This window comes from Phyllopteryx taeniolatus, chromosome 16 (assembly GCF_024500385.1).
Source record: "Phyllopteryx taeniolatus isolate TA_2022b chromosome 16, UOR_Ptae_1.2, whole genome shotgun sequence".
Classification (NCBI taxonomy): domain Eukaryota; kingdom Metazoa; phylum Chordata; class Actinopteri; order Syngnathiformes; family Syngnathidae; genus Phyllopteryx; species Phyllopteryx taeniolatus.
The window spans coordinates 10,088,969-10,115,607 of NC_084517.1; the positions used below are offsets into that span (position 1 = coordinate 10,088,969).

The 26,639-nt window shown below is 42.3% G+C and overlaps 2 protein-coding genes across 5 annotated transcripts in view; both read right to left on the minus strand.

The window, feature by feature from the left end:
- LOC133465625 (trinucleotide repeat-containing gene 6B protein-like) overlaps nt 1-4,294 on the minus strand; it is a 28,774-nt gene extending 24,480 nt beyond the window's left edge. For 2 of the 4 annotated variants that reach the window (XM_061748620.1, XM_061748619.1), the window contains exons 1-2: nt 3,979-4,290; nt 1,107-1,194 (exon numbers count right to left, since the gene is read on the minus strand). In XM_061748620.1, the coding sequence (XP_061604604.1) occupies nt 1,107-1,163 (57 nt within the window). In that variant the 5' untranslated portion in view covers nt 1,164-1,194; nt 3,979-4,290. Of the gene's footprint in view, nt 1-1,106; nt 1,195-3,978 lie in introns of all 4 variants that reach the window. The other 2 variants (XR_009784692.1, XM_061748621.1) reach the window with 2 other exon arrangements.
- A 922-nt stretch (nt 4,295-5,216) lies between these two features.
- On the minus strand, nt 5,217-26,626 carry zmp:0000000896 (caspase recruitment domain-containing protein 11). The gene is made up of 24 exons (XM_061749571.1): nt 26,457-26,626; nt 19,462-19,704; nt 18,240-18,377; nt 17,895-18,081; nt 17,051-17,189; nt 16,540-16,758; nt 15,947-16,066; nt 15,735-15,860; nt 15,398-15,577; nt 14,354-14,458; nt 14,008-14,044; nt 13,865-13,902; nt 13,687-13,772; nt 13,556-13,602; nt 13,351-13,471; nt 12,952-13,129; nt 12,289-12,412; nt 11,958-12,198; nt 11,560-11,626; nt 11,378-11,480; nt 11,119-11,277; nt 10,780-10,892; nt 10,476-10,591; nt 5,217-9,974 (listed from the first exon to the last, which is right to left on the minus strand). Exons 1-24 carry the CDS (start codon nt 26,533-26,535, stop codon nt 9,770-9,772), a joined length of 3,171 nt encoding a protein of 1,056 aa, XP_061605555.1. The 5' UTR covers nt 26,536-26,626; the 3' UTR covers nt 5,217-9,769.
- Nucleotides 26,627-26,639: the final 13 nt, after the last annotated feature.

Consider the following 26,639-nt stretch of genomic DNA (forward strand, 5'->3'; position numbering starts at 1 on the left):
TTGACTAAGGCCCCAGTTCCATCTGAAGAAAAATAGCCCAAAGCATGATGCTGCCACCACCATGCTTCACTGTACAATAGGAGTTGGAGTTGAGCAGTATTGTCTTTGTGCCAAACATAGCTTTTGGAATTACGGCCAACAAGTTCAACCTTGGTTTCATCGGACCATAACACATTTTACCACATGCGGTTTTTTTTAGATTTCAAGTGTATTTTTTCTTTGTAAGGTAAGGCTTGAACAATGAGATCCCTTCGGTGCTGTCAACGCTTTCTGTTGACCATGGCTTGTGCTGCAAGATGTGGCTATTAAAATGTCTGGAAAAGCCTACTAGAACATCCATCTGAGCCGCTTCTCCTCACTAGGGTCGCGGGCGTGCTGGAGCCTATCCCAGCTGTCATCGGGCGGGGTACACCCTGAACTGGTTGCCAGCCAATCGCAGGGCACATACAAACAAACAACCATTCGCACTCACATTCACACCTACGGGCAATTTAGAGTCTCCAATTAATGCATGTTTTTGGGATGTGCGAGGAAACCAGAGTGCCCGGAGAAAACCCACGCAGGCACGGGGAGAACATGCAAACGCCACACAGGCGGGACCGGGGATTGAACCCAGGTCCTCAGAACTGTGAGGCTGACGCTCTAACCAGTCGGCCACCGTGCCGCCCCTACCTGAACTTTATTTAGAGTTCATCAGAGGCATATTGAATGGTGGCAAGTGTGGGCTGACTCCCATTTAACATGAACTTGAATGTGATTGGTTAATTCTGAAAACAGCCACATCTCCAGTTATAAGGTTTGCACACTTCTGCAACCCCATTATCTCTGTTGTTTATTTTTACTTTCCCTCTCTAAACAAATTCATTTTTTTCCCCCAACTGAGTTGTACAGATTATAGGTCACGTTAATGGTGGAAAATGTTTAGAAAACAATTATCTTGATCTCATTTCTTCATTTAAAAAAAAAACCTGGCCCTTTTTATATTATATAATTATATATATAATTAATGATCCAAACCATAACATCATCTACTAACATGCTTGTCACATACATTTACATCTGAATATAGGCAATAAGATGAGCAAAGTAAAACCATGCCACTTGACCTTCTGAGAAGTTTCCTTTTTCTTTTTGTCGTCTTTCTTCTTTTTCTTGTCTTCCATTAACTGCTCTGCCCTTTCCTGATTCTCCTGTCTGTGAAGAGAACATAGTACACATACATACAAAATGAATCATCCGCAATATACCTTAAAAATTATTTACGAAGAAAGTACATTTTAATGGGTTCTTCCTTGGGCCATGCGACACTGTTTTTTTTTTTTTTTTTTTTTTTTTTTTACTTTGTACTTCAGCAGTTTTTTTTAAATTAGCAAAGGTAATTGGTACACATATTTCATTCTCCAAGTCCCGTAAACCTCATTCAAAAATTAAAATTTTGGTGGGGTGGGATCGAACATTTGGTCAGGGACAGTTGTTTTTATTTCCATCCATCCATTTTCTGAGCCGCTTCTCCTCAGTAGGGTCGCGGGCGTGCTGGAGCCCTGAACTGGTTGCCAGCCAATCGCAGGGCACATACAAACAAACAACCATTCGCACTCACAGTCACACTTACGGGCAATTTAGAGTCTCCAATTAATGCATGTTTTTGGGATGTGGGAGGAAACCGGAGTGCCCGGAGAAAACCCACGCAGGCATGGGGAGAACATGCAAACTCCACACAGGCGGGGCCGGGGATTGAACCCCAGTCCTCAGATTTGTGAGGCTGATGCTCTAACCAGTCGGCCACCGTGCCGCCTTGTTTTTATTTATTTATTTATTTATTTTTAATTACAGGAGGTCGTCGGATTACAATGGTGCCAAACAGCACGCAATGAACTAGTTTCCGTAGTGGCATACGAATATGTTGTCAATGCTAACATGCTTCGGGTAGTGCTACAAACCCACAGTCTGACCGGGAATATCAGTGCAGCATGAAAAACAAAACAAAACATAGTAATTCATACTGTTCAAGTTACTGTTGCACGTTTCTGCATTGTTTATCCTAACAAGACAATTTATTTCTGTTGCACTTTTCCAAAAAGAAGAGATTAGTGCAAAGATACAAGTCAAAGTTTGTGCCCATATTGATATCTAATTTTACTTCAGTATACAGTGAACTCTCATATTCGCGGTGGGTAGGGACAGAGCCGTGCTTCAAATAGCAAAAATCCGCAAATAATTGACACAGCCCTAAAAGCGGTTTGCAATTTTGTATAGATGCCACAAGATGGTCGCAAAGCACTTAAAACAGAGACGATCATGGAGCATCAACACCATGCGTCTAGGATGTACACAATCATGAGCCCATGGTACATAAACGACTGTAATCAGTAGTTAAATTATTCAAACAAACAAACCACCTTCATATGAGGCTCATCAAGTGTGAGCTAGCATACTAGCCTAAATAACACTGGCAAAAATTGAAATGGCATAACACATGCCAAATATGAGCACTAGCACTTCACACAAATGGTATTTCATAATTCTTAATCCATTTACACATAACAAATGTTAGGGAATACATGCAAATCCCAATGGCAAAATATAATACACTGGCTATTAGTAGCTGCATTGGGACGGAAGAAGAAACATACTTTTAGTTTCACTTTTTTGACTATGCATTCTGTGAATGTTCATTGGAAGTATTTATGTGCTTATTTATTGATGTGACTGTTCAATAAGCTACCATGGGGCCAAAGACAGTTCCAAGTGTCGGGCCTTTGAGACCAATGACAAGAAACACCATAGAATTCAAGAAACACCTCGTAGCAAAGTACAAAAATGGTGGATTCCCCTTCCAATAACCTCTCCTCTTCCTTGTCTTTCATACACCATCAATAGTCTTCAATAAAGGCAAAAGTGATGTTTGATTACCTGATTACCATTTATCCATTTCATTAGTCATTTATATTTATTTCACATTGCTTTGTGTATGTTGAACTTAGTTATTCTCTATGAAATTATTAAATAAAACATTATTTTTTAATATTTTGGGGTCTCTGGGGTGGAATTAATTCGATTTACCTGATTCCTATTGGAAATATTGCTTCAGTTTTCATACAATTCACTTTTAGTCAGACTCTGGACTGTGTTCATTTTTTTAGTATGCAGTTGTCATGTTCATCCTCAGTTTCTTAATAATGTCCTCTGAAGTGCACCTTGAACATTTAAGCGTAGCATTACGTTGAACACATTTTGACATACATATGCTTGCGTAGGCTATATTTGAACAACACATTTGTATTGTTCTTAACTTTTATGAAAGTCGACCATAGTAATATACGAGTGCCTGCAGAGAAACAACCGTTGAGAACCCCTAATCTAAACACACTACATGAAGCACCCTGCAAGGGAAATTCAGCAATGTTGCACTTTCCAGATAATGTATGGTCCTTATTACCAAAAAATCAACAAATATGCAATACTGGCGACGCTTTGATATTGAACAACACATGCTAGGAACACCTCCACACGTTTGTGTCCAATGTAACGTTTGGTAAGGCGACTCGGGGGCACCACAGGTGAAGCTTGCTGACCTACGAGCTGCTGCTGCACGGACGCAGTGACCGGAAGAACTCGGGGGCAAAGAGTGGGTCATGACCGTCAGACACAGCAACGCCCGACGGTCTCAGTCAACATACTCACAAACTGTGCACCTCATTTGACTTAACTTACATGTAGAATACGCGAAATGGACACAAAATACAACCCAAAAGTCTAGACAGAGACAGCTATCGAGCCCTACACTTAATGGTCAACATTACAATATGTCACTTATTGATAAATATGTTTACTATACACTTACGTACCGTGTTGCAACGCAGTCGAAGCTATTATCGCAGACCCTAAAATGCCTCTGAACCGCGTAACTGCGGAGGCTACAACGAGCACACGAACGACGAAAGATGCATAAAGATATTAAGCAAATGGTCGACTCACCTCGGAAATTACTTTGGAAATAAAGTGCGTCCCGTGCAAAATATGCTCGCAGACCTACGAGCTAGCTAGGTAAGCTAGTTTAGGGAGCTAGTTCTTCAAGGCTTTCAAGGCTAAGTTGGATAAGAAATGACATCACCGAAACGTAAATCGCAGGAAGGCTAGTATCCTTTTGCACGACTGTAGTTCTCAGGCTGTAAACAAAACACACATAATAACCCCTAGTTGACTGACAGAAGCTGTAGGATCTGTTAGTTTACTATCGGCCATTTTGCTTCTGTGTGGACTCTGTGGAGGTTTAGCCAAGCAGCATAACATTTCACTGGCTGGTTGTTGATCACCGAGGGGAGGAGAGATTGCCGTGCTGATCCCGTCCACCAGAGGGAGATAGCATCATTAAAAAAATGGGTAAACAACATCGTACCTTGATTTACTAGTTTAATTCGTTCCGTGATCAAACAGGTGACTCAATGTATGAGTGATTCCAGAATTGGAGGACAATTTAGGCACCAACATTTTTGATAAACGGACCATTTATTTTATATTTTTTGTACAGATTTTGTACCCTTTGCAAATGGTACAGATCTCCAGGTGGAGACAATAGATCAAAATGTTAATAAATGGGCCAACTTATTATCAGTAAGGAATTGGCAGTTGCAGTGCACTTGCAGGCAACCGCGGATTCACCTATTCACTGATTTAAAAAATAATATATATTTTCCAATTTTTTTCCATTTTTCATTGTTCTTTTTTTGGGGGGGTGGGGCCATCCTGAAAAGTTTATCCCCGTTTATTCAAAGAATTTTCAAGATTCTTTTTTTGTTCAGTGCAATTGTAATGGCCGTCAATTAACTGTGGCTTTTTATTATTCGCTGTCAGGTCCAGTCCCTATCCCCCGCGAATAGTGGGGGTCTATTATAATTATATTAAAACTATTTATTATTGTTAACTCTTAACATTGTAAAACTACAATAGATCCATATGTAAACCAATGCCCAATTAATATGAATACAAATAATAATACACATAGCTTTATGGATCACTGCATAAGATAGTGGTAGAAATCGGCCAAATTATTATTAATAAGGTTTGGCAATTATACGAAATAGCCATAGATGGAATGAATTAAGGCACTGAGTACTGTTGGGGAGGGCCGACTCGCACTATAAAGTATATGTACCAGCGTACTTGCGTCATTGGGCAAATTTTTAGCCCCTCCCAAAAAATCCAGACAACTGAGATGGTGAAAAAGAGTTTAACACTATATCTCGACAATTCAGTACTGAATTGTTTTCAGTCGTTGCACATGTTTTCAGCACTTCAAACATATTTAATGTATTTAGAAACAAAACACGGAAATTACTTTACAGTCCCATTAAAGAAACAGTCCCATTGATAGTATTGTATCGTAATATACAGTACATTGGCCAGCACAGCTGATTCTTAAGGACCTGTGCAGATTAGACTAACATGGCAGCATAGAGAATCTGATTGGACAAAATAATAATAATAATAATAAATAAAAATAACATCCACATATCAACTGAAAACATTATTGTGAAGAGAAACGTGACAAAATAAAGAGAATAGACTTCTGGTACGGTCATAAATTACTACAATTCATTGCTCAAATATTAGTTTTGAGGGTGTAAATGTAGACATTTACTCTGGACTGTCTTACCACCTTATACTTAGAAATTAGATCTTGAAACTGCATTGATGTCTACATATTTTCTACTGTTACATATGAGTTACACATATTTTCTGTATGTTCAAGCACACAGATTAGGCACACACAATTACTTTAAAATAATTTTATTTTTTAACCAACTGTTTACAAAACTAATAGTATATTTAGAAGTGAGCAGACAAGCTGTGCACAGGTAAAAAAGGCAGCGCTGCTGAACCTCTAAAAAGTAAAAAAAAAAAAAAAAAGCTATCCAAATATCTATATGAAAACATTGCAGTTCACATGGTCTTATTATTGTCTTATCCAAAAGCGAAAACACATTAAAAAAAGATGGCACAGGGGCAACAAAAAACTGGGAAAGTTGAGGAATGCAAACAAAAACACCTGTTTGGACATTCCACAAGTGGACAGGTGAGTGTCATGATTTGGTATAAAAGGAGCATCCCTGAAATGCTCAGCGGTTCACCAATTTGTGAACAACTACATGAGGAAATCATCTAACAGTTTAAGAACAATGTTTCTCAATGTAGAATTGTAAGAAATTTAGGGATTACATAATATACGGTCCTTAATATCATTGAAAGATGCAGAGATTCTGGAAAAATCTCTCCACGTAAGCGGCAAGGCTGAAAAAAAAAAAAACTTTGAATGCCTGTGACCTTTGATCCCTCAGATGGCACTGCATTAAAAAACGGCATCTTTGTGTAAAGGATATTCCCACGTAGGTTTATGAACACTAGAAAACAATTGTGAGTTAACACAGTTCGTCGCAACATCTGCAAATGCAAGTTAAAACTCTACTGTTGCAAAGCGAAAGCCATCCATCCATTTTCTGAGCCGCTTCTCCTCACTAGGGTCGCGGGCGTGCTGGAGCCTATCCCAGCTGTCATCGGGCAGGAGGCGGGGTACACCCTGAACTGGTTGCCAGCCAATCGCAGGGCACATCAAAACAAACAACCATTCGCACTCACAGTCATGCCTACAGGCAATTTAGAGTCTCCAATTAATGCATGTTTTTGGGATGTGGGAGGAAACCGGAGTGCCCGGAGAAAACCCACGCAGGCACGGGGAGAAGATGCAAACTCCACACAGGCGGGGCCGGGGATTGAACCCAGGTCCTCAGAACTGTGAGGCTGACGCTCTAACCAGTCGGCCACCGTGCCGCCAAAGTGAAAGCCATATAATAAAAAACACCAGAAACGCCCCCAGCTTCTCTGAACCTGCGCTCATCGGAGATGGACTAACACAAAGTAGAAAAGTGTGCAGTGGTCTGACGAGTCCACATTTCAAATTCTTCATGGACAATTTGGGCCAAAGAGGAAAAGGACTATCTGGATTGTTATCAGTGCAAAGTTCAAAAGCCTGCATCTTCAATGGCATGGGGGTGTGTTAGTGCCCATGGGATGGGTAAATTGCACATCTGTGAAGGCAACATTAATGCTGAAAGGTGTATGCAGGTTTTGTAGCAATATATGCTGCCATCCAAGCAATGTCTTTTTTCAGGGATGTACCTGCTTATTTCAGCAAGACAATGCCAAGCTACATTCTGCACAGCGTGACTTCGTATAAGAGAGTGTGAGTACTAGACTGTGTTGCCGGCAGTCCAGACCTGTCTCCCAGTGAACATGTGTGGTGCATTATCAAGCGCAAAATACGTCAATGGAGACCCCAGTCTGTTGAGCAACTGAAGTTGTACATCAAGTAAGAATGGGAAAGAATTCCACCTACAAAGCTTCAACAATTGTGTCCTCAGTTCCCAAACACTTGCTGAGTGTTGTTAATGGAAAGGTGATGTAACACAGTGGTAAACATGTTTTTTTGGAATGTGTTGCAGGCATCGAATTCAAAAGGAGTGAATATTTGCAAAATAAATAAATAAAATAAAGTTGATCAGTTTGAACATTAAATAGCTTGTCTTTGTAGTGTATTCAATTAAATATAGGTTGAAGAGGAATTGGCAATCATTGTATTCTGTTTATATTTATATTTTACACAACGTCCTGACTTCTTTGGAATTGGGGTTTGTACATGTTGACTTCCATCCATCAATTTTCTGAACCGGTTATCCTCACTCGGGACGAGGGTGTGCTGGCGCCTATCTCAGCTGACTTCGGGCGAGAGGCTGGGTAGACCCTGAACTGGTGGCCAGCCAATCACAGGACACATATACAGTGGGTACCGAAAGTATTCAGATCCCCTTAAAATTTTCACTCTTTGTTATATTGCAGCCATTTCCTAAAAGCAGTTCTTTTTTTCCTCATTAATGTACACACATCACCCCATATGGACAGAAAAAACAGAATTGTTGAAAATGTTTGCAGATTTATTAAAAAAGAAAAACTGAAATATCACACAGCCATAAGTATTCAGACCCTTTGCTGTGACGCTCATATATTACACACCTTCATTGGAGTCCAGCTGTGTTTGATTATACTGATTGGAGTTGATTCGGAAAGCCACACACCTGTCTATATAAGACCTTACAGCTCACAGTGCATGTCAGAGCAAATGAGAATCATGAGGTCAAAGGAACTGCCTGAAGAGCTCAGAGACAGAATTGTGGCAAGTCACAGATCTGGCCAAGGTTACAAAAAAAAATTCTGCTGCACTTAAGGTTCCTAAGAGCACAGTGGCCTCCATAATGCTTAAATGGAAGACGTTTGGGACGACCAGAATCCTTCCTAGAGCTGGCCAAACTGATCAATCGGGGGAGAAGAGCCTTGGTGAGAAAGGTAAAGAAGAACCCAAAGATCACTGTGGCTGAGCTCCAGAGATGCAGTCGGGAGATGGGAGAACGTTCTAGAAATTGCTAAAGTGCTAAAAAACACCGGAAGGACTCCAAGATAGTGAGAAATAAGATTCTCTGGTCTGATGAGACCAAGATAGCACTTTTTGGCCTTAATTCTAAGCGGTATGTGTGGAGAAAACCAGGCACTGCTCATCACCTGTCCAATACAGTGAACAGTGAAGCATGGTGGTGGCAGCATCATGCTGTGTGTGTGTTTTTCAGCTGCAGGGGCAGGACGACTGGTTGCAATCAAAGGAAAGATGAATGCGGTCAAGTACAGGGATATGCTGGATGGGCCGAAGGTTCACCTTCCAACAAGACAGTGACCCTAAGCACACTGCTAAAATAATGAAGGGGTGGCTTCAGAACAACTCAGTGACTGTTCTTGAATGGCCCAGCCAGAGCCCTGACTTAAACCCAATTGAGCATCTCTGGAGAGACCTGAAAATGGCTGTCCACCAATGTTCACCATCCAGCCTGACAGAATTGGAGAGGATCTGCAAGGAGGAATGGCAGAGGATCCCCCAAAAAACTAATTCCAAAAAGATTCATGGCTGTATTAGCTCAAAAGGGTGCTTCTACTAAATACCGGGAAAAGGGTCTGAATACTTATGGCAGTGTGATATGTAAGTTTTTTTTTTTTTTAATAAATCTGCAAAAATATTAACAATTCTTTTTTTTCTGTCAATATAGGGTGCTATGTGTACATTCATGAAGAAAAAAAATGAACTTAAATGATTTTAGCAAATGCCTGCAATATAACTAAGAGTGAAAATTTTAAGGGGGTCTGAATACTTTCCGTACCCACCGTAAACACATAACCATTCACACTCACATTCACACCTAAGCGAAATTTAGAGTCTTCAATTAACCTACCATCTATATTTTTGGAATGTGGGAGGAAACCAGAGCACCTGAGGAAAACCCACGCAGGTACGGGGAGAACATACAAACTCCACACAGGCGAGGCCGGATTTGAACCTCAGAACTGTGAGGCAGATGTGCTAACCAGTCGTGCATCGTGCTGCCTCCAATGCAGCAGTAGTTGAAAAAGTAAATAAATCCTGGCACCATGAGAACAAGTACAGCTATATCAACAAAACAATACACACTCAAGTTGATTAAAAGGGAGTCTATGCAGTCAAAATGAAGATTTGAAATCAGTTCACATGAGAAATCTGGTTGTGGTTTCTTAACAAATCCTGAGTCATTACACTCATTTTGCAAGCCTCTACAGAAGGGGTGTCCAAACTCTAGCTCCGACTTTTGTGACATTTTTGTTTGGTGGTGTGCAGTGAGATACTGCAGAGAAATTATTACAGCCTATCAAACTCAACCCAAGCTACTGACATCTGCTGGCTAATGATGGCATTGCGTATGGCTGTGAGCAGCTCTTCTGTGCAGCTCCATGTGCTGGGCTCCAAAGTGTCGTAGAGTAGAGGCAGAGTCTCCAGCTGCAACTGCTCCAACTGGCACATCTCTTCCATTACACTTTCGTCCCCACACCGTGAAAAAAACTTTCTGTATGCAATGCGGAAAGGTGAGAGAAAATGGTTGGCCTCACATAGGACATTTGCCTATTATCTGATAACAGGTACATGCACAACATTTGTAACAATCAACAAACATGTATAAGCATTTTTACTCTTTAAAATAAAATGCTTGAGAATGGACATATGACTAAATCTCTTCGATCAACGATGGATAAAATCAATTACCAATTAATTGAGTGTTTTAAAAAATATAATTCTATAATAAATGTAGGTAGTAGGAAACACTAACAAAAGTGTGTATTTTCTCCCCACGACTGTGTCATTTCGGAAATAAAACAAATCCCCAGAAACACAAAATAATATTTCTGTATCGGTGCAATGCATCATGGGGTATATTTGATTATCTCGTGAGCATCATTGTTGAGCACTTTTCAAGATATATGTGGGATTCATTGAAGGTACTATATGAGATAACTTATGCTCACTTCACATTCAAAAAACACATTCAAACCAGTGACCTGGCACTTACCTGAGCTTCTTGTGTTTTTTGCTCTTTGGCTGGATGTGGATGACAATAGGATAAATCCCTTGTCTCAACAAATCCTCAACACAGGGCAACCCCAGCTCTAACAAACAGTGTTTGTCCTAAAACACACAAAAAAGACGTGAATTTGAATTTAATATAGTAGAGGTTTTACCAGAGAAATACATTATAGTAGTAAAAGTAGTTGCGGGTTGACCTGTAAACTCTCTTTATGGGGAGTTTGTGTGCCGTAATAAATATTCTTGTAATGCCACATGCTGAGAATCTGTGAAAGAATGTTTTGTATCACCTGGCTGATGACCTCTTGTATGGACTGTAGCCGTATGCCTAGCATTGGCTCTTGTGTCTGGGAATCCAATAGAAATATGCTCTTGTCTCTCCTCTCAGAGGCCGGTATTGTCTCTACAAATGACATGTTAGAGATAGGACGAAAACTGCAGTTTATTCAGGATCCAACGTGTTGTTGTTTTTTTTTATTGCACAGGACACACACAGTTAGTTCCCTTCACAGAGTTCAAAATAGCATTAAAAAGACACTTACAACACTCGGCATAAGAAAAATAAAGCAAACTGCAGTTCGGCGATATAGTGCAGTTTATTATAATATGAATAATAATTTTTCTCATACCTGGAGCACAGGTGTTGTACTGTAACCCAGACTCGACAGGCTGCAACAGTCTCTCTATGAGGGCACGGGAGAGGAGAGATGGTGAGAAGATGACGGGCCGCTTAGACTGAACCTTCACTGGCTCCACTAGGCTGTAAGGGATCAAGTGTTCCTCGTGTCCTGAGTAAACACACACACGCGCGCGCACACACACACACACACACTTTTAATGTAAAATACATTGGTTTTGTAGTTTTGGACCCCAGTGTGTGGTACTTACGTTTGTTCAATGTGTAAAGAACCTGTTGTGTGGCCCCTATCCCACGGCATTTGGGGTCCAGTGCCTTAACCAGACGAACTTGACCGGAGGATTTCTTCATGAACTATATAGTATATGCCGCCAAATGAATGAATAGTTGAAACTCAACTTGCAATATGAATATGAAAATGACTAATCCTCACCTTCTTTTTGAAGTCCTTTTGCTCCAGGGCCATTTTTCGTAACTTGACAAGTAACAACTGTTGTGCCCTTAAATGGAAAATAGTGTAAATAAATTAGAATGCTGGTAATTATTATTTTTTTATTCAACAGTTAATGTCCGCATAAGGAAATATATTCCTTATCATACTGCGAGGTGTTTCTTATCTTTTTCATTCAGCTCCATGAAAGTCAGAGAGAAAATTTTGATACAGCTCTCAGTATGATAAGAGGATGAGGGTTATTTAGGGTTAGGTTAATATACTTATCCCACTTTAGTTCTACAATATGGAAAACTACAAAAATAACATTTAAATAGTGGTGGACTATGACCATGCATTTCTAGATCATTGATAAAATTGACTATATGTACATGGCACACCTGTTATAATTGGGCATGTTTCCTGCCTGCAGGGGGTTGGCTGTGAGAGGGTCCACCAAGGAACAGCGCCAGTGATATTTGCCATTCCACCTTGTGTCCGTGACATGTATGATGTCATCACAGGATACACTCAGAGACGGTGGGTCTCCAAGAGGCTCAATGTTGAGATTGACCCGCACATAAAATGAGTCAGCACCCTTGAAAGTGGGCCAAGAGAGCTGGGAGCAAAGCTTGGCATATGCTGAGGACAGGAAGCAGTGGGATTGCTTAGTCTCAGCTAAATTATTGAATAAACAATAAACTCTCTGTTTTTTAGTGCAAACAGACTCACCCTCTGGGTTGCTCTGGTGTTTGAGTGTGGACGGTTCAGTCCACCATTTGAGAGAAAAGTGTGCTACCTCAGCAGTGCACTGGCTGAACAGCATATTTCCTCCACCGAAGAGAACATTCTCTAGCTGGACAGGATTTTTTTTTTTTTTTTACGTTACTGTATATCACAACTCTGAAATCATATTACTCAGTCTCTCTATCCTCTATTCAATACAGTATTTTTCCCATTACAGCCCTTTAATGTGCTCGGCAAACATAAGTGGGTGATTAACCAAGACCCTACACTATCTCTCCTAACCTTTCAGGCTAAAAGTTAATAATAATAATGATGATGATCACAACGTCTTTTTGTTGGAAAGACAGCTAAATACTCATAATTTCCAGTGAAAAATGACAATATATTTGATTACAAATCTAATGATATTTACATTGATGTAATCAAAAGGTCTTGTGATAGTCTAATAATTGTTTGTTGTTGGGTTAAAATTTTCACAATTTTCTAGCTCAGTATTTCTGAGTTTTTTCTAAAAAGTGTTAAAGTTTCTGGAGGTACAGATATGGGAGCAAATGGACATACAGTATTGCTCAACAAATCTGAAACAAAAAAAGCAATGCAGCTGATTTCTCACAGATGCTTTGGCTGTCTGCCCATACTGAAACATACCTCCAGCAGCTCACTTCCCTCCTTCAGCCCACATTGTTCTGCCACTGAACCAGTTTTAACGTGGCTGACAAAGATTCCCGTTTGGTTTCCACCAGTTATCGTAATGTCATCAGCCAGGCTGGCTCTTCCGTGCTTTGGCATCATGGGAGGGCTTGAAGATGGAGAGATGGGAGGTATCCTAAAATATAGCGAGCATAATGATGGTGTGGACTTTAGGCAAGGTCTGTAAAAACTGAATGCTATTGAGGTTTCTGTTTCCATGCTCCCAGAATTATTATTATTATGTACTTATTTTACCAGCTCAAATGCATCTAATGCAATAATTAGACTTTGAACAAAATGGGGCGTTTTTAACAAGTTTATTTATTTTTTCTCACTTTTATAGACACTGACAACTACCTTGGACTGCTGCGATTGTCTCGATGTCTGTTAACAGGAGGCAGATTGACCAGATCAGGAGGGAAGAAATGAGAGTGTTGGGAGTTCCAGGAATCCCATAGAGAAGGTTCACTGTATCCACCTGAAACATAATTTAGATCCACTTAAAGCTTGCTAAACAATATCGTTGCTGATGCAAATTATTACATACAGTAGTTAACAATACCTGGAATGTTGTCATTCTCATCACTGCCGCACGAGTCCAAGTCAAACCTTTTCAAAAGGCAAACAAATTGCAATTACTGTAGCTGAAAACCTGTGGTGGTTGTAGAATCATGATAAGCTAATAAGACTCACTCTGTATTGAATCTTCGGTTGATGGAGTTCATACAAGGAGGAAATGGGAATGTTGAGAGGCGATTTATTTCCTTCTCATCTTCTGTCTGAGGATGCAGATGTTGATAAAGATATATTTACTTCTTACTGTCTACCCCTACCATGTATTTGTTAGTGAGTTGAATCGTGTGATACGCACTGATGACATTGGATTCTCTTCAGAGTTGGAATGAGAATCTGTGAATCAACAAACACAATATCCAAGTACACAGAGTAAGTACACACAGCCATTAAGTAGAAACGTGTCGATCATCTTGGGGCATGTGAGTGAAAACAACCTACCCTCTGAATTGTCATTGGCTTGGCCTCTTGAGGATGCCTGTTGCAAACATAACAAAAGTACAGTTCAGATATGACCCCACACCAGGAGAGCAGCTCTCTGCATGTAACAACATGTTCATATTCTCTGAAATAATGGGATCCTTATTATAGTTTACTTTGAAGTCTTAATGTTACATTGCATCCACACCGTACCATCATAACAAACCTAATACTGTATATTTGCGACAAAAACATTTGTTGATAATTGATACCTTTTATAGTTCACAAATAATATATCAATGTTAACTCCCACGATTGAGAACACATTTTCACAGTAAAGACCAGTAAGAAACAATTATTTGATGACCTTCCGTAACTGAAGATGAGTGCCATTAACAGGGAGGCTCAAGTCCAGGCCAAGGGAGCAGCAGGGTCCGTAGCATTGGTCTTCACTGCACAGAGACAGGTGGGACTGGAGAGCAGATAAAAATTGTTTTTTAAAAAAAGTCATGTGTTATATAATATTTGGCTGCAGTTCAACCATTCACCATCTAGCTTGTTGGCTCTACTTGCTTTACAGTAATAATAATTCATTATTAGTTTTTGCGCCCTTAGGGACATGCAACAAAGAACAAATAACACACACACACACACACATGCACAAACAGCTCATAAAGGTATGCCTAAGGACACCTTAGATCAGTGATTTCCAACCTTTATGGAGCCAAGGCACATATTTTACAATTGATAAATCTCACGGCACACCAACAACAACAAAAAGTCACAAATAGTGGATGCATTAATTACTGTATGTACTTCCTGCCATCTAATAGAAGAGCATTCATTTGTTCTGTCTGTTACTATGCCTCACTGGCATAAATAGATGAACAAAGATACATTATTTCTTGTAAATAAATATTTTTTTGAGCAATTAGGTAAAATTTTATAATTTCCCACAGCACACCTGAAGAGTGGTCACGGCACACTAATGTGCCTCGGCACACTGGTTGAGAATCACTCCCTTAGATAATGCTCAAGAGTAACAAAAATGTAATCTCTCCAGTAACTAATCACAATCTTCTTATTCTCTTCCATAGAGTTGGTATGCAATCTGCTACTCACAGTTAGAATCTTATACATTGAGCTACTGCCACCCCAGTCTCCTCTATTCTTTTTTGGTGTTGTGGTCAACAGGACAATAATTACTGCAGTACTTGCTGTGTTTCTAAAAGTTACAGGCGGTTTAGAGAAGCATCACTACACGTAGTTCAACTATTGAATTAATTGTGTGACTCTGCGTGTGTGTACTACTAGTACTGACCAGTTATTTTGACAGATTTTGCAGTGACAAAACTGTACTGCTTGTTTGACAGGTGGCTAGGTTTTCTAGGTACACGAGGGGTTCACTTACACAGTGCAGACAGTGACTGCTCTGCTCCATTTGTTCCCTGTTCTTTTCTGTCTCTCGCTCTAACTCCCTCTGCAGCTGCTCCATGTTGGCCTGCAGCTCTGCAATGCGTTTACGCAGACGATTCTTGTCCAATAGACAGTCGGTGTACTCCAACTGCAGGCTGTCCCGACTACGCATGGCCTGAAGTAAAAAAGATTATGGGCAGACAAATATGGTGTTAAATGGCCATGCTAGTTAGGGATGTAGGTCTGTTGCAGGATATTATCTCAAGTGTTGGGATAATGACACCGATGAGCCAGGAATCCTGGCTCTGTCAAGACCCTGAGCATACACTGACCTGGTCCCTCTCCTTTTCAAGTTCCATGATCTGGTTAAAGTAGGACATACTCCTCTTTTGCACTGTCTCCCAGTCTAGCTGGAGAGTCCTCCCCTTTAGCTGAAGCTGCTCACACTGGGATTGCAGCTGCAAACATAGTTCACATGTACATCTATTCATGAGCTGTAACTGTGAACCTGTTACTATATAAATTGCTGAGAGAAAATGTTCACCTTGTCCCTGTGCTCCTCAGTGCTATGTACCTCCCCCTGTAGTCTAGTGATGAAGTGGCAGAGCTCCTGTCTCTGCTCTGCAGCCTCCCTGCGGTCCTGCCGTAGGATATCCATCAGAGCCTGGAGGAAACACATCAGAAACAACAATTTTTTTGTGCATAAAATTCCCCATCCATCCATCCATCTTCTATATGGCTTATCTTGTTCAGGGTCATGGGTGAGCTGCAGCCTATCCAAGCTGACCTCTGGACTGGTCACCAGTCAATCCTAGGGCAAAATACTATATAGGGAAACAATCATTCACATGCACATTCACACCTATGGACAATTTAGAGTCTTCAATTAACCTAACATTCATGTTTATTTTTTCGGAGAAAGCCGAAGTACCCACACAAGCATGGGGAGAAGCACAGGAGGGTCTGATCTGAGCTTTGAACCCAGAACATCCCTAGTGTGATGCAGACATGCTAACCACTTTTTTTTACTGTGTTGCCATTCCCCAACGATTAAAGCTATTCAGCAATTGCAAAAGATCTGAAATAGCCGCAAGCATAATCAAATCAACATCACACCACATTCAGACAAGAACATACTATGACTCCAGTAGTAGGAATTGGATCCCTCATCTGAGTTTCTGTCTTTTCTGTTTTCGGAACTTCAATACGGTATGGCGGCTTTTCGGGTAAAGCTGGTGGACAACCAAGTCTTCCAGTGGACAACAAGGTGTTCTTTGTGTTAGTTTGAATCTGACTTTTTTCAGGATTCATAATTTGATGCTCTGCCTTTGTTAACCTGGACTTTAGCGCTTCTACCTGTATGAGGACAGAACAAAGCAGTCATCAACACATATGAACTCTAACTAAAAATAAGCACATCTAACCACAGGGTTTTAGTTGACAGCATTGTGGTGCATTTGTTTCCACAGTGAGTGGATGTACAATATATATTTTTATTTGAATAGACTTTGTTTGCTATTCACTTGTCCATCCCCTCCAAATATTATGGCTCACGTCTACAAATATAACATGCAACACTCAGCCTGAGTAATAGCATTATAGAATATAAAGTTCTGCAGTATATTGATGTTGCTCTCCAACGTCTCACCTGCTTGAGCAGTTCTTTCTCTCGTGTGGAGGCTTTGCCTTGCTCTTCGAGAGCCCTGGAGTACTTCACTGACTGCTCCAAATGTCTGTCTTTAAGCTTGCCCAGTTCTCGACTGGCCGACTCCCAGTCTTGACGCAGCCTGGATGATGCAAAATACACAAGGTTACTTTTGAATAAAAAAAATAGCATACACAGACAAACAATATGATGCAGCAATGACCACCAAAAAGCATTCGATCAGTTTCCTCTGTTTTGTTCTGTTTCACCAAAGCTGATAACAGCCCTTAGATGGCATATTTTCATGGTACAGTATCTGGGGATCGGTTATGATATGCAGGACTGTATTAAGCACCACTGTAGTCCTCAATTCTTTTTTTATCCTTTGAAATTGAACACAACATCTGTCAGCATTGAGTAGTTGTGTAGTTCTCGCTTTAGGTTGCTATGTTTCCAAACGGGAAGCCTACAGAATTATACACAATGGAAAATATTTGCTGCATGAACGAAAATGGTTGTACTATAGTATCTGAAATGTGGAAGCGTACATTAACAGGATTTTGACATCTGTAGTATGCTACACACAAGCAGGCAGTGATATGCGACATGATATCTGGAAGATCCTAGCATGTAGTTGGCATTCACTCAGATTGCTCTGATTTCCTCCCCTGATTCATTTCTTTGGCATTTAGACATGGTGACAGCCTTTCTCAGAAGTCACATGAGGAAATGTTATAATGTGACACCAGGGATTTTTCCATCAGAGCACCCCCTGTTAATTGCAAAACTTATTTGATAAAATGTTTTTCAGCAGTGTAAGCAGATCTTCAAAGTAAGTCAGACGAACCTCTCTAGCTGCAGTCTGTTGTGACGCAACTCCTGAGCTTTACGTTCAGCACGGCTGCGGTCATCCTCGGCCACCCGACAGCGTTGAGACAAGCGGCGTTCACACATTCGGCTGTTTCGAAGCTGCACTCTGAGTTTTCGAACCTCCAGCAGCAGAAACTGAGTCAATCCCTCTGGACCTTCCTCATCTGTGAGGGCAGGCAGTTAGAATTACGTGAGTTTGAGAGTCAGTAATGCTAATAAATAATAATAAGTTTTTGATATTGTTTGAGACTATTAAATGTCATGCAAACTTTATATATCCACCAATCAGTCCTTTTTTTTGTTTTTTGTTCTTTTGTTTTACCCAATATAAGAGAGCAGCGGTGTGTAGGCTGCTCTCCAGTCAGCTGTGTGTATTGCTCTGGATGGTAAAACTCCAGTGACTCCATGAAGGCTTGAAGACCTCGCGGACCCTGGCCGCGCAGAATGTCCAGCAAACGACCTGTGGAATGATATGGAAAAACTGCAATGAACTGGAATAATTATAGCCACAACATTAGCTACGCTCTACAGAATCAATTCATCTATTCATTTTCTGTGCTTCTTGTCCTCGATATATTCGCGGGTGAACTGGAGCCTATTCTAGCTGCCTTTGGGCGAGAGCTGGGGACTGATCGCCAGCCAATCACATGGCACATATAGAAGACAAACATTCACACTCACATTCACACCTATGGGCAATTTAGAGAACTAAATTAACATTTTTTGGAATGTAGGAGGAAGCTGGTGTACCTGCAGAAAACCCACACAATCACAGGGACATTATTCAAAATCCACACTGCCCCACCATACTGGCCCCCACACAATCTAATGAGATCCCAGTAGATATCTGCGTCAAATTTTTTTATTATTGTACTTGTAGTTTGCAGCGGTGTAGAACAGCAGTGGATCATGCCTGTTTACCTCTCATGTAGCGCAATACCATAATATGGAAAAAAAAAAAAAACACTTCTCACTTCATACCACAGCGATGTCCAAGTCAATAATAAACACAACATTAAAATAATAGCTACCTGACAGAGTCAGTCAAAACTAAGCATTAGCAAAGAAATAACAAGGTTATTAACTGAGTTTTGGACCAGGTGTTTGTCTCCACTCCTCATTCCTACCTGTGGTTCTACATTATACTTCCCTTTACTTAACAATAGCTTTCATTTTGCTGTTTTTTACCCGCTCCTGCCTGTTCTTCTTACAACAACACCTGTTGTCAAAACAAAAAATTGTCTTTTTATGTTTACGCTAACAAATATGCACTTGATTCCAGTATACTATATAACAAACAACTCCTAAACTTTGACAAAAATCTTATTTATTTTTGTGTGTCTTTTCCCATGATTACACTTATATAAAATACAAATTAAACTTTATAACAGAATAATGATCTTTTCTGGGATGAATGTGGGATATTTAGGTACAGTTAGTCACCTTTTCATACAAAGACCTACGAGCTATTTAGCTAGATCTCAAGTGTTAATGCTGTGTTTTAAAAAAAATTGTTTTAGGGGGTTTCAACCTCCTCCTCTCACCGGCCTTGGTGATGCGCAGAGGGTACTGAATGGAGTTGAGCACCTCATCTTCATCCTGTTCATCAATGACCTTGCACTGGCGCAGATATGGGGTGAGTTTGGCCGGGTTGAGGATACGGGTTAGCTTGTGTCGCACTCCTTCAACACGATCCCACAGCTCTTCACAGTTCTCTTCTGACCATGAAGGAGAAGATCTGTTTTCCTCTTGAGTGATTTCACCTTCCTCTGCCCAAACTGTGACGCCTGCATGAGTCCCAAAAAACCCCAATAATTTCAAGTAGGTTGTAGTACAGCACAGTGGAGAATATTGTTGATACTTGCTACTATTATGGAAAAGCCATGGGAAAGAGACTATAGTATAATTTAATGGATAGCATACAGTACATGCACGAAAAGAATATATATATATATATATATATATATATATATATATATATATATATATATATATATATATATATATATATATATATATATATGTAAACAAACCTAACATGTTTTAGGAACATGGGAGAAAACTGAAGTACCTGGAACAAAACCATGCAAGCACAGGGAGAAAATACAAACTCTACACAGGAAGGCCAGAGCCAAGATTCAAACCCTGAACCTCCGAGCTGTGAGGTGGACGAGCTAATGACTTGCATACCGTGCTGTCCCAGTCAATAACAATCACATACAGTGTCTTTGATGATGATGATGAACACTGATGAGCGGAAGCCTCGCGAGCTCAAGTATTGTTGATTTAGTCGTATTGTGCTGAGCAGTTACATCTGTAAATAAATGACTATAGCTAATTTGTATTAAATACTCAGTAAGATGAAGAATCATGATACAGAATGTGTTAAAGTCTTGGGTGATGTCCTTAATAATGAGGTTTTGGTGTAACTTTTAAGGCTGCATTTAAAAATCAGATTCCAAATTGTATGACTTTGCTGGCTTTTAACTTTGAAGGTTTCACTGTTTCTATCCTGTGGTATGATCCTCAAATGATTTTGGGGGAATTCTGGCTCAAAGCAGTCACATGGAACTTCTTATGAAGTTTTGGGCACTGCAACACTTATGATTATGGGTCTGATTCACCAATACAGTATGAAAGAATTTTCTTATATTAAAAAAAGTGGGCCTAGGTCACCTTGTCGTGGTGGAGGGGTTTGTGTGTCCCAGTGATCCTAGGAGCTAAGTTGTCTGGGGCTTTATGCCCCTGGCAGGGTCACCCATGACAAACAGGTCCTAGGTGAGGGACCAGACAAAGCACGGCTCAAAGACCCCTAATGATGACGACAAACAATGGACTTCGTTTTCCCTTGCCCGGACGCGGGCCACCGGGGCCCCCCACTGGAGCCAGGCCTGGTGGTGGGGCTCGAAGGCGAGCGCCTGGTGGCCGGGCCTGCACCCATGGGGCCCGGCCGGGCACAGCCCGAAAGGGTAACGTGGGTCCCCCTTCCCATGGGCTCACCACCTGTGGGAGGGGCCATAGGGGTCGGGTGCAGTGTGAGCTGGGCGGTGGCCGAAGGCGGGGACCTTGGCGATCCGATCCCCGGCTACAGAAGCTGGCTCTAGGGACGTGGAATGTCACCTCTCTGGCAGGGAAGGAGCCCGAGCTGGTGTGTGAGGTCGAGAAGTTCCGACTCGATATAGTCGGACTCGCCTCCACACACACCTGGGGCTCTGGTACCAGTCCTCTTGAGAGGGGTTGGACTCTCTTCCACTCTGGAGTTGCCCATGGTGAGAGGCGCCGAGCAGGTGTGGGTATACTTATTGCCCCCCGGCTCGGCGCCTGTACGTTGGGGTTCACCCCGGTGGACGAGAGGGTAGCCTCCCTCCGCCTTCGGGTGGGGGGACGGGTCCTGACTGTTGTTTGTGCCTATGCACCAAACAGCAGTTCAGAGTACCCACCCTTTTTGGAGTCCTTGGAGGGGGTGCTGGAGAGCGCTCCCGCTGGGGACTCCATTGTTCTGTTGGGGGACTTCAATGCTCACGTGGGCAATGACAGTGAGACCTGGAAGGGCGCGATTGGGAGGAACGGCCCCCCCGATCAGAACCCAAGCGGTGTTCTGTTATTGGACTTCTGTGCTCGTCACGGATTGTCCATAACGAACACCATGTTCAAGCATAAGGGTGTCCACACGTGCACTTGGCACCAGGACACCCTAGGTCGCAGTTCGATGATCGACTTTGTGGTCGTGTCATCGGACCTGCGGCCGCATGTCTTGGACACTCGGGTGAAGAGAGGGGCGGAGCTGTCAACTGATCACCACCTGGTGGTGAGTTGGCTCCGATGGTGGGGGAAGATGCCGGTCCGACGTGGCAGGCCCAAACGTATTGTGAGGGTCTGCTGGGAACGTCTGGCAGAATCCCCTGTCAGAAGGAGTTTCAACTCCCACCTCCGGCAGAACTTTGCTCATGTTCCGGGGGAGGCGGGGGACATCGAGTTCGAGTGGACCATGTTCCGCGCCTCCATTGCTGAGGCGGCCGACCGGAGCTGTGGCCGTAAGGTGGTCGGTGCCTGTCATGGCGGCAATCCCCGAACCCGTTGGTGGACACCAACGGTGAGGGATGCCGTCAAGCTGAAGATGGAGTCCTATCGGGCCTTTTTGGCCTGTGGGACTCCTGAGGCAGCTGATGGGTACCGGCTGGCCAAGCGGAATGCAGCTCTGGTGGTCGCTGAAGCAAAAACCCGGGCATGGGAGGAGTTCGGTGAGGCCATGGAGAAAGACTTCCGGACGGCTTCGAGGAAATTCTGGTCCACCATCCGACGTCTCAGGAGAGGAAAGCAGTGCACCACCAACACTGTGTATAGTGGGGATGGGGCGCTGCTGACCTCGACTCGGGACGTTGTGAGTCGGTGGGGAGAATACTTCGAAGACCTCCTCAATTCCACCGACACGCATTCCCATGGGGAAGCAGAGTGTGGGTTCTCTGAGGCGGGCTCTCCTATCTCTGGGTTTGAGGTCACCGAGGTAGTTAAAAAGCTCCTCGGTGGCAGGGCCCCGGGGGTGGATGAGATTCGCCCGGAGTTCCTAAAGGCTCTGGATGTTGTGGGGCTGTCCTGGTTGACACGCCTCTGCAACATCGCGTGGACATCGGGGACAGTGCCTCTGGATTGGCAGACTGGGGTGGTGGTCCCCCTTTTTAAGAAGGGGGACCGGAGGGTGTGTTCCAACTACAGGGGGATCACACTGCTCAGCCTCCCTGGTAAGATCTATTCAGGGGTGCTGGAGAGGAGGGTCCGTTGGGAAGTCGAATCTCAGATTCAGGAGGAGCAGTGTGGTTTTCGTCCTGGCCGTGGAACAGTGGACCAGCTCTACACCCTCGGCAGGGTCCTCGAGGGTGCATGGGAGTTCACCCAACCAGTCTACATGTGTTTTGTGGACTTGGAGAAGGCGTTCGACCGTGTCCCTCGGGGAGTCCTGTGGAGAGTGCTTCGGGAGTATGGGGTACCGAACCCCCTGATACGGGCTGTTCGGTCCCTGTACGACCGGAGTCAGAGTTTGGTCCGCATATCCGGCAGTAAGTCGGACTCGTTCCCGGTGAGGGTTGGACTCCGCCAAGGCTGCCCTTTGTCGCCGATTCTGTTCATAACTTTTATGGACAGAATTTCTAGGCGCAGCCGAGGCGTAGAGGGGGTCCGGTTTGGTGGCCTCAGTATTGCATCTCTGCTTTTTGCAGATGATGTGGTTCTGTTGGCTTCATCAAGCCGTGACCTCCAACTCTCATTGGAGCAGTTCGCAGCCGAGTGTGAAGCGGCTGGGATGAGAATCAGCACCTCCAAATCTGAGACCATGGTCCTCAGTCGGGAAAGGGTGGCATGCCATCTCCAGGTCGGGGATGAGATCCTGCCCCAAGTGGAGGAATTCAAGTATCTTGGGGTCTTGTTCACGAGTGAGGGAAGAATGGAACGGGAGATCGACAGGCGGATCGGTGCAGCGTCTGCAGTGATGCGGACTTTGTATCGGTCCGTTGTGGTAAAGAAAGAGCTAAGCCGAAAGGCGAAGCTCTCAATTTACCGGTCGATCTTCGTTCCTACCCTCACCTATGGTCATGAGCTGTGGGTCGTGACTGAAAGAACAAGATCCCGGATACAAGCGGCCGAAATGAGTTTCCTCCGCAGGGTGTCCGGGCTCTCTCTTAGAGATAGGGTGAGAAGCTCGGTCATCCGGGAGGATCTCAGAGTAGAGCCGCTACTCCTCCGCATTGAGAGGAGCCAGATGAGGTGGCTGGGGCATCTGATTCGGATGCCTCCCGGACGCCTCCCCGGTGAGGTGTTCCGGGCATGTCCCACCGGGAGGAGACCCCGGGGACGACCCAGGACGCGGTGGAGAGACTACATCCTTCGGCTGGCCTGGGAACGCCTCGGGATCCCCCCGGAAGAGCTGGATGAAGTGGCTGGGGAGAGGGTAGTCTGGGCGTCCCTGCTGAAGCTACTGCCCCCGCGACCCGACCCGGATAAGCGGTAGAGAATGGATGGATGGATGGGCCTAGGTCAGATTTACAAATAGTTCTTCAACCTAAAGTCATTATAATGATGTAGATATAATGTTATTCAGAATATTATGCAACTCTATAATCATAGATGATAAACAATTATTTTGCTCATTCATGACACACTTAGATCTGTGTAAGTATTCTATGAAGTCCTCTTAAGAAAACACATTTGTCAATGCCACATTTTCCTTTACGAGCTAAGAATGTTTCTGAATGAGGCCCAGTGTTTGCACTATACCCAGTTCCATACAAAATCAGTTTGTTTTTGTCTGACGACACTTATCTGGTCTCCATCATCTCGTTTCCACGGATATAAGATATCAATAAAATTTTTACTTACACTGTGTTATATTGCTCAATTTTCTTAGCCTTTCATCAACTATTGTCTTATAGAAAAGCAAACTATAAGTAATCACTAAAGCTGCAATGCTGACGCAATAACTCTCAATAAATTAGCGATGAAATGGAGTTGTCACCTTATCAATAGATGTGGCAGTAATACTGTATATAGAATACAATGCCTTCCTTGATATGTGAAAACCAATACTGTATTCATGTTTCTATGATTCCAGTGAATGTAATGAATAATACTGTGACATTTTAGACATCATTGAATTGCTCTTGATCTGGAACAAGGAATTTGGCTATTGAAGTATATGGGGCTACACTACGTGGATGAAACAAAAATACTGCATAACTTATAATTAGTAACTACAGTCAAATGAGAATTAGTCACATGCCAGATGCGGTTTTCCATAGTATCCATCCATCCATTTTCTGAGCCGCTTCTCCTCACTAGGGTCGCGGGCGTGCTGGAGCCTATCCCAGCTGTCATCGGGCAGGAGGCGGGGTACACCCTGAACTGGTTGCCAGCCAATCGCAGGGCACATAGGAACAAACAACCATTCGCACTCACAGTCATGCCTACGGGCAATTTAGAGTCTCCATTAATGCATGTTTTTGGGATGTGGGAGGAAACCGGAGTACCCGGAGAAAACCCACGCAGGCACAGGGAGAACATACAAACTCCACACAGGCGGGGCTGGGGATTGAACCCGGGTCCTCAGGACTGTGAGGCTGACGCTCTAACCAGTCGTCCACCGTGTCGCCGTTTTTCCATAGTATTAAAATGTAAATGTAATTAAAATGTAATGTATAATTTCACTACGCAGTTATATGTGACAATAGAAAAAATACTATAAAACAATATACAATATTCTGGGTTTATTTAGTACATCTTCATTTCACAAACAACATGTTACCATACAAATGTATTTCTCTCTTTCTTTTTTATATTGAATAAATGACTAAGCAACAGAATGCAGAACGATGCTACAGTATGCAGTATATGGGTTTGTTAAATGTTAAAAATAAGTCTATTAGCAGGCCTGTTGTGATTCATTGTGGGGAGTTGCCAGGAAAATGAAGACGCCGTGTTCAGATCATCTGACAACTATAATGTGTGCCAGCAGGCAGGCTGAGACTTGCCTGGACGCTCTGGAATCTCTGTCACTAATCAACAGCCTAGTGAAGTACTGTCCTTGTGTAATGAGCGCCAAACACCTCACACTAGTACTGAAAGGAATATACACAATTTAGAGTGACTATATGGCTGCAATAAAGAAATCAGGATTTTTAACATAGTTGCAAATTGAAACAATCATGTTGTGTGATTTGAGTGATGTATAAATAAAAAACGTGTTTGGATATGTGAAAATCAAAATGAAAAAAATGTGTGGTAAATGAATCCATCCATCCGTCTCATTTTGTTATTTGTTTATCCCTCCTGTTTTGTTCATTTTTCAGGAACAGCAATAATGTTCCAGGGTCATTTTGACCTGAGGTGAGTTTGATTATCAAAGTGTCATGAGAAAAAAAAATCCCAATAATCTCATCCCAACTCCATTACCATACCATTTCAATTACAATATTTTTGCATTATCTTTAAAAGATCATGTTTCAAAAAGGACAACTCACTTGTTTTTCCTTAAAAAAGAAACGTGTTAAACTTGTTATAATGTATAAATAGTTTCATACCAAAAGTTACTTTTTTTTTTAAAAACAGCAATAATGTTCCTGGATCAATTTGACTGTCTCTCAGAAACAGAACAAAATATCTACAAAATTTTCTTTTGTCTAATTATGAACTACATTCATAACAATTTCATTCAATTTCTTTTATAGTTGATACACTTATTGAGCCACTACACTGACGGCTTAAAAATACCTAGATACGACATATTACAATTTGACATCCAACACAATTTCAGTTTACATTACCTAGACCAAACACTAGTTATTCTTTTAATTAAAATAACAAAAAATATAAACTAATAGCTTTAGAATTTGTATGCCAACAATTGTATTTTAAAACTACTATATTAATACGATTATATTCTTCGAGTTAAGTTCATCGTTAATATACAAATCTTTCAGCGTTTGTAAGCATGTAAGCCTCGAATATGTGCTTCGAAAAGAGGCGAATATGCAAATAATGAAAGTGGACTCACCGCTCATGTCGCCAGACGTCTTGAATGTTGAGCTCCACAGTCCAGACTGCTCGGTGCATTCATCACCTCCACGTCCCATTCACGTCCTGAGGTGAGTCAGGGGAGACACAAAACACATGACAGCGCGTGTGTGTGTGTTCCTAATGAGTCACGAGCACTGAGCAGAAAGTCTCCGACGCAAGG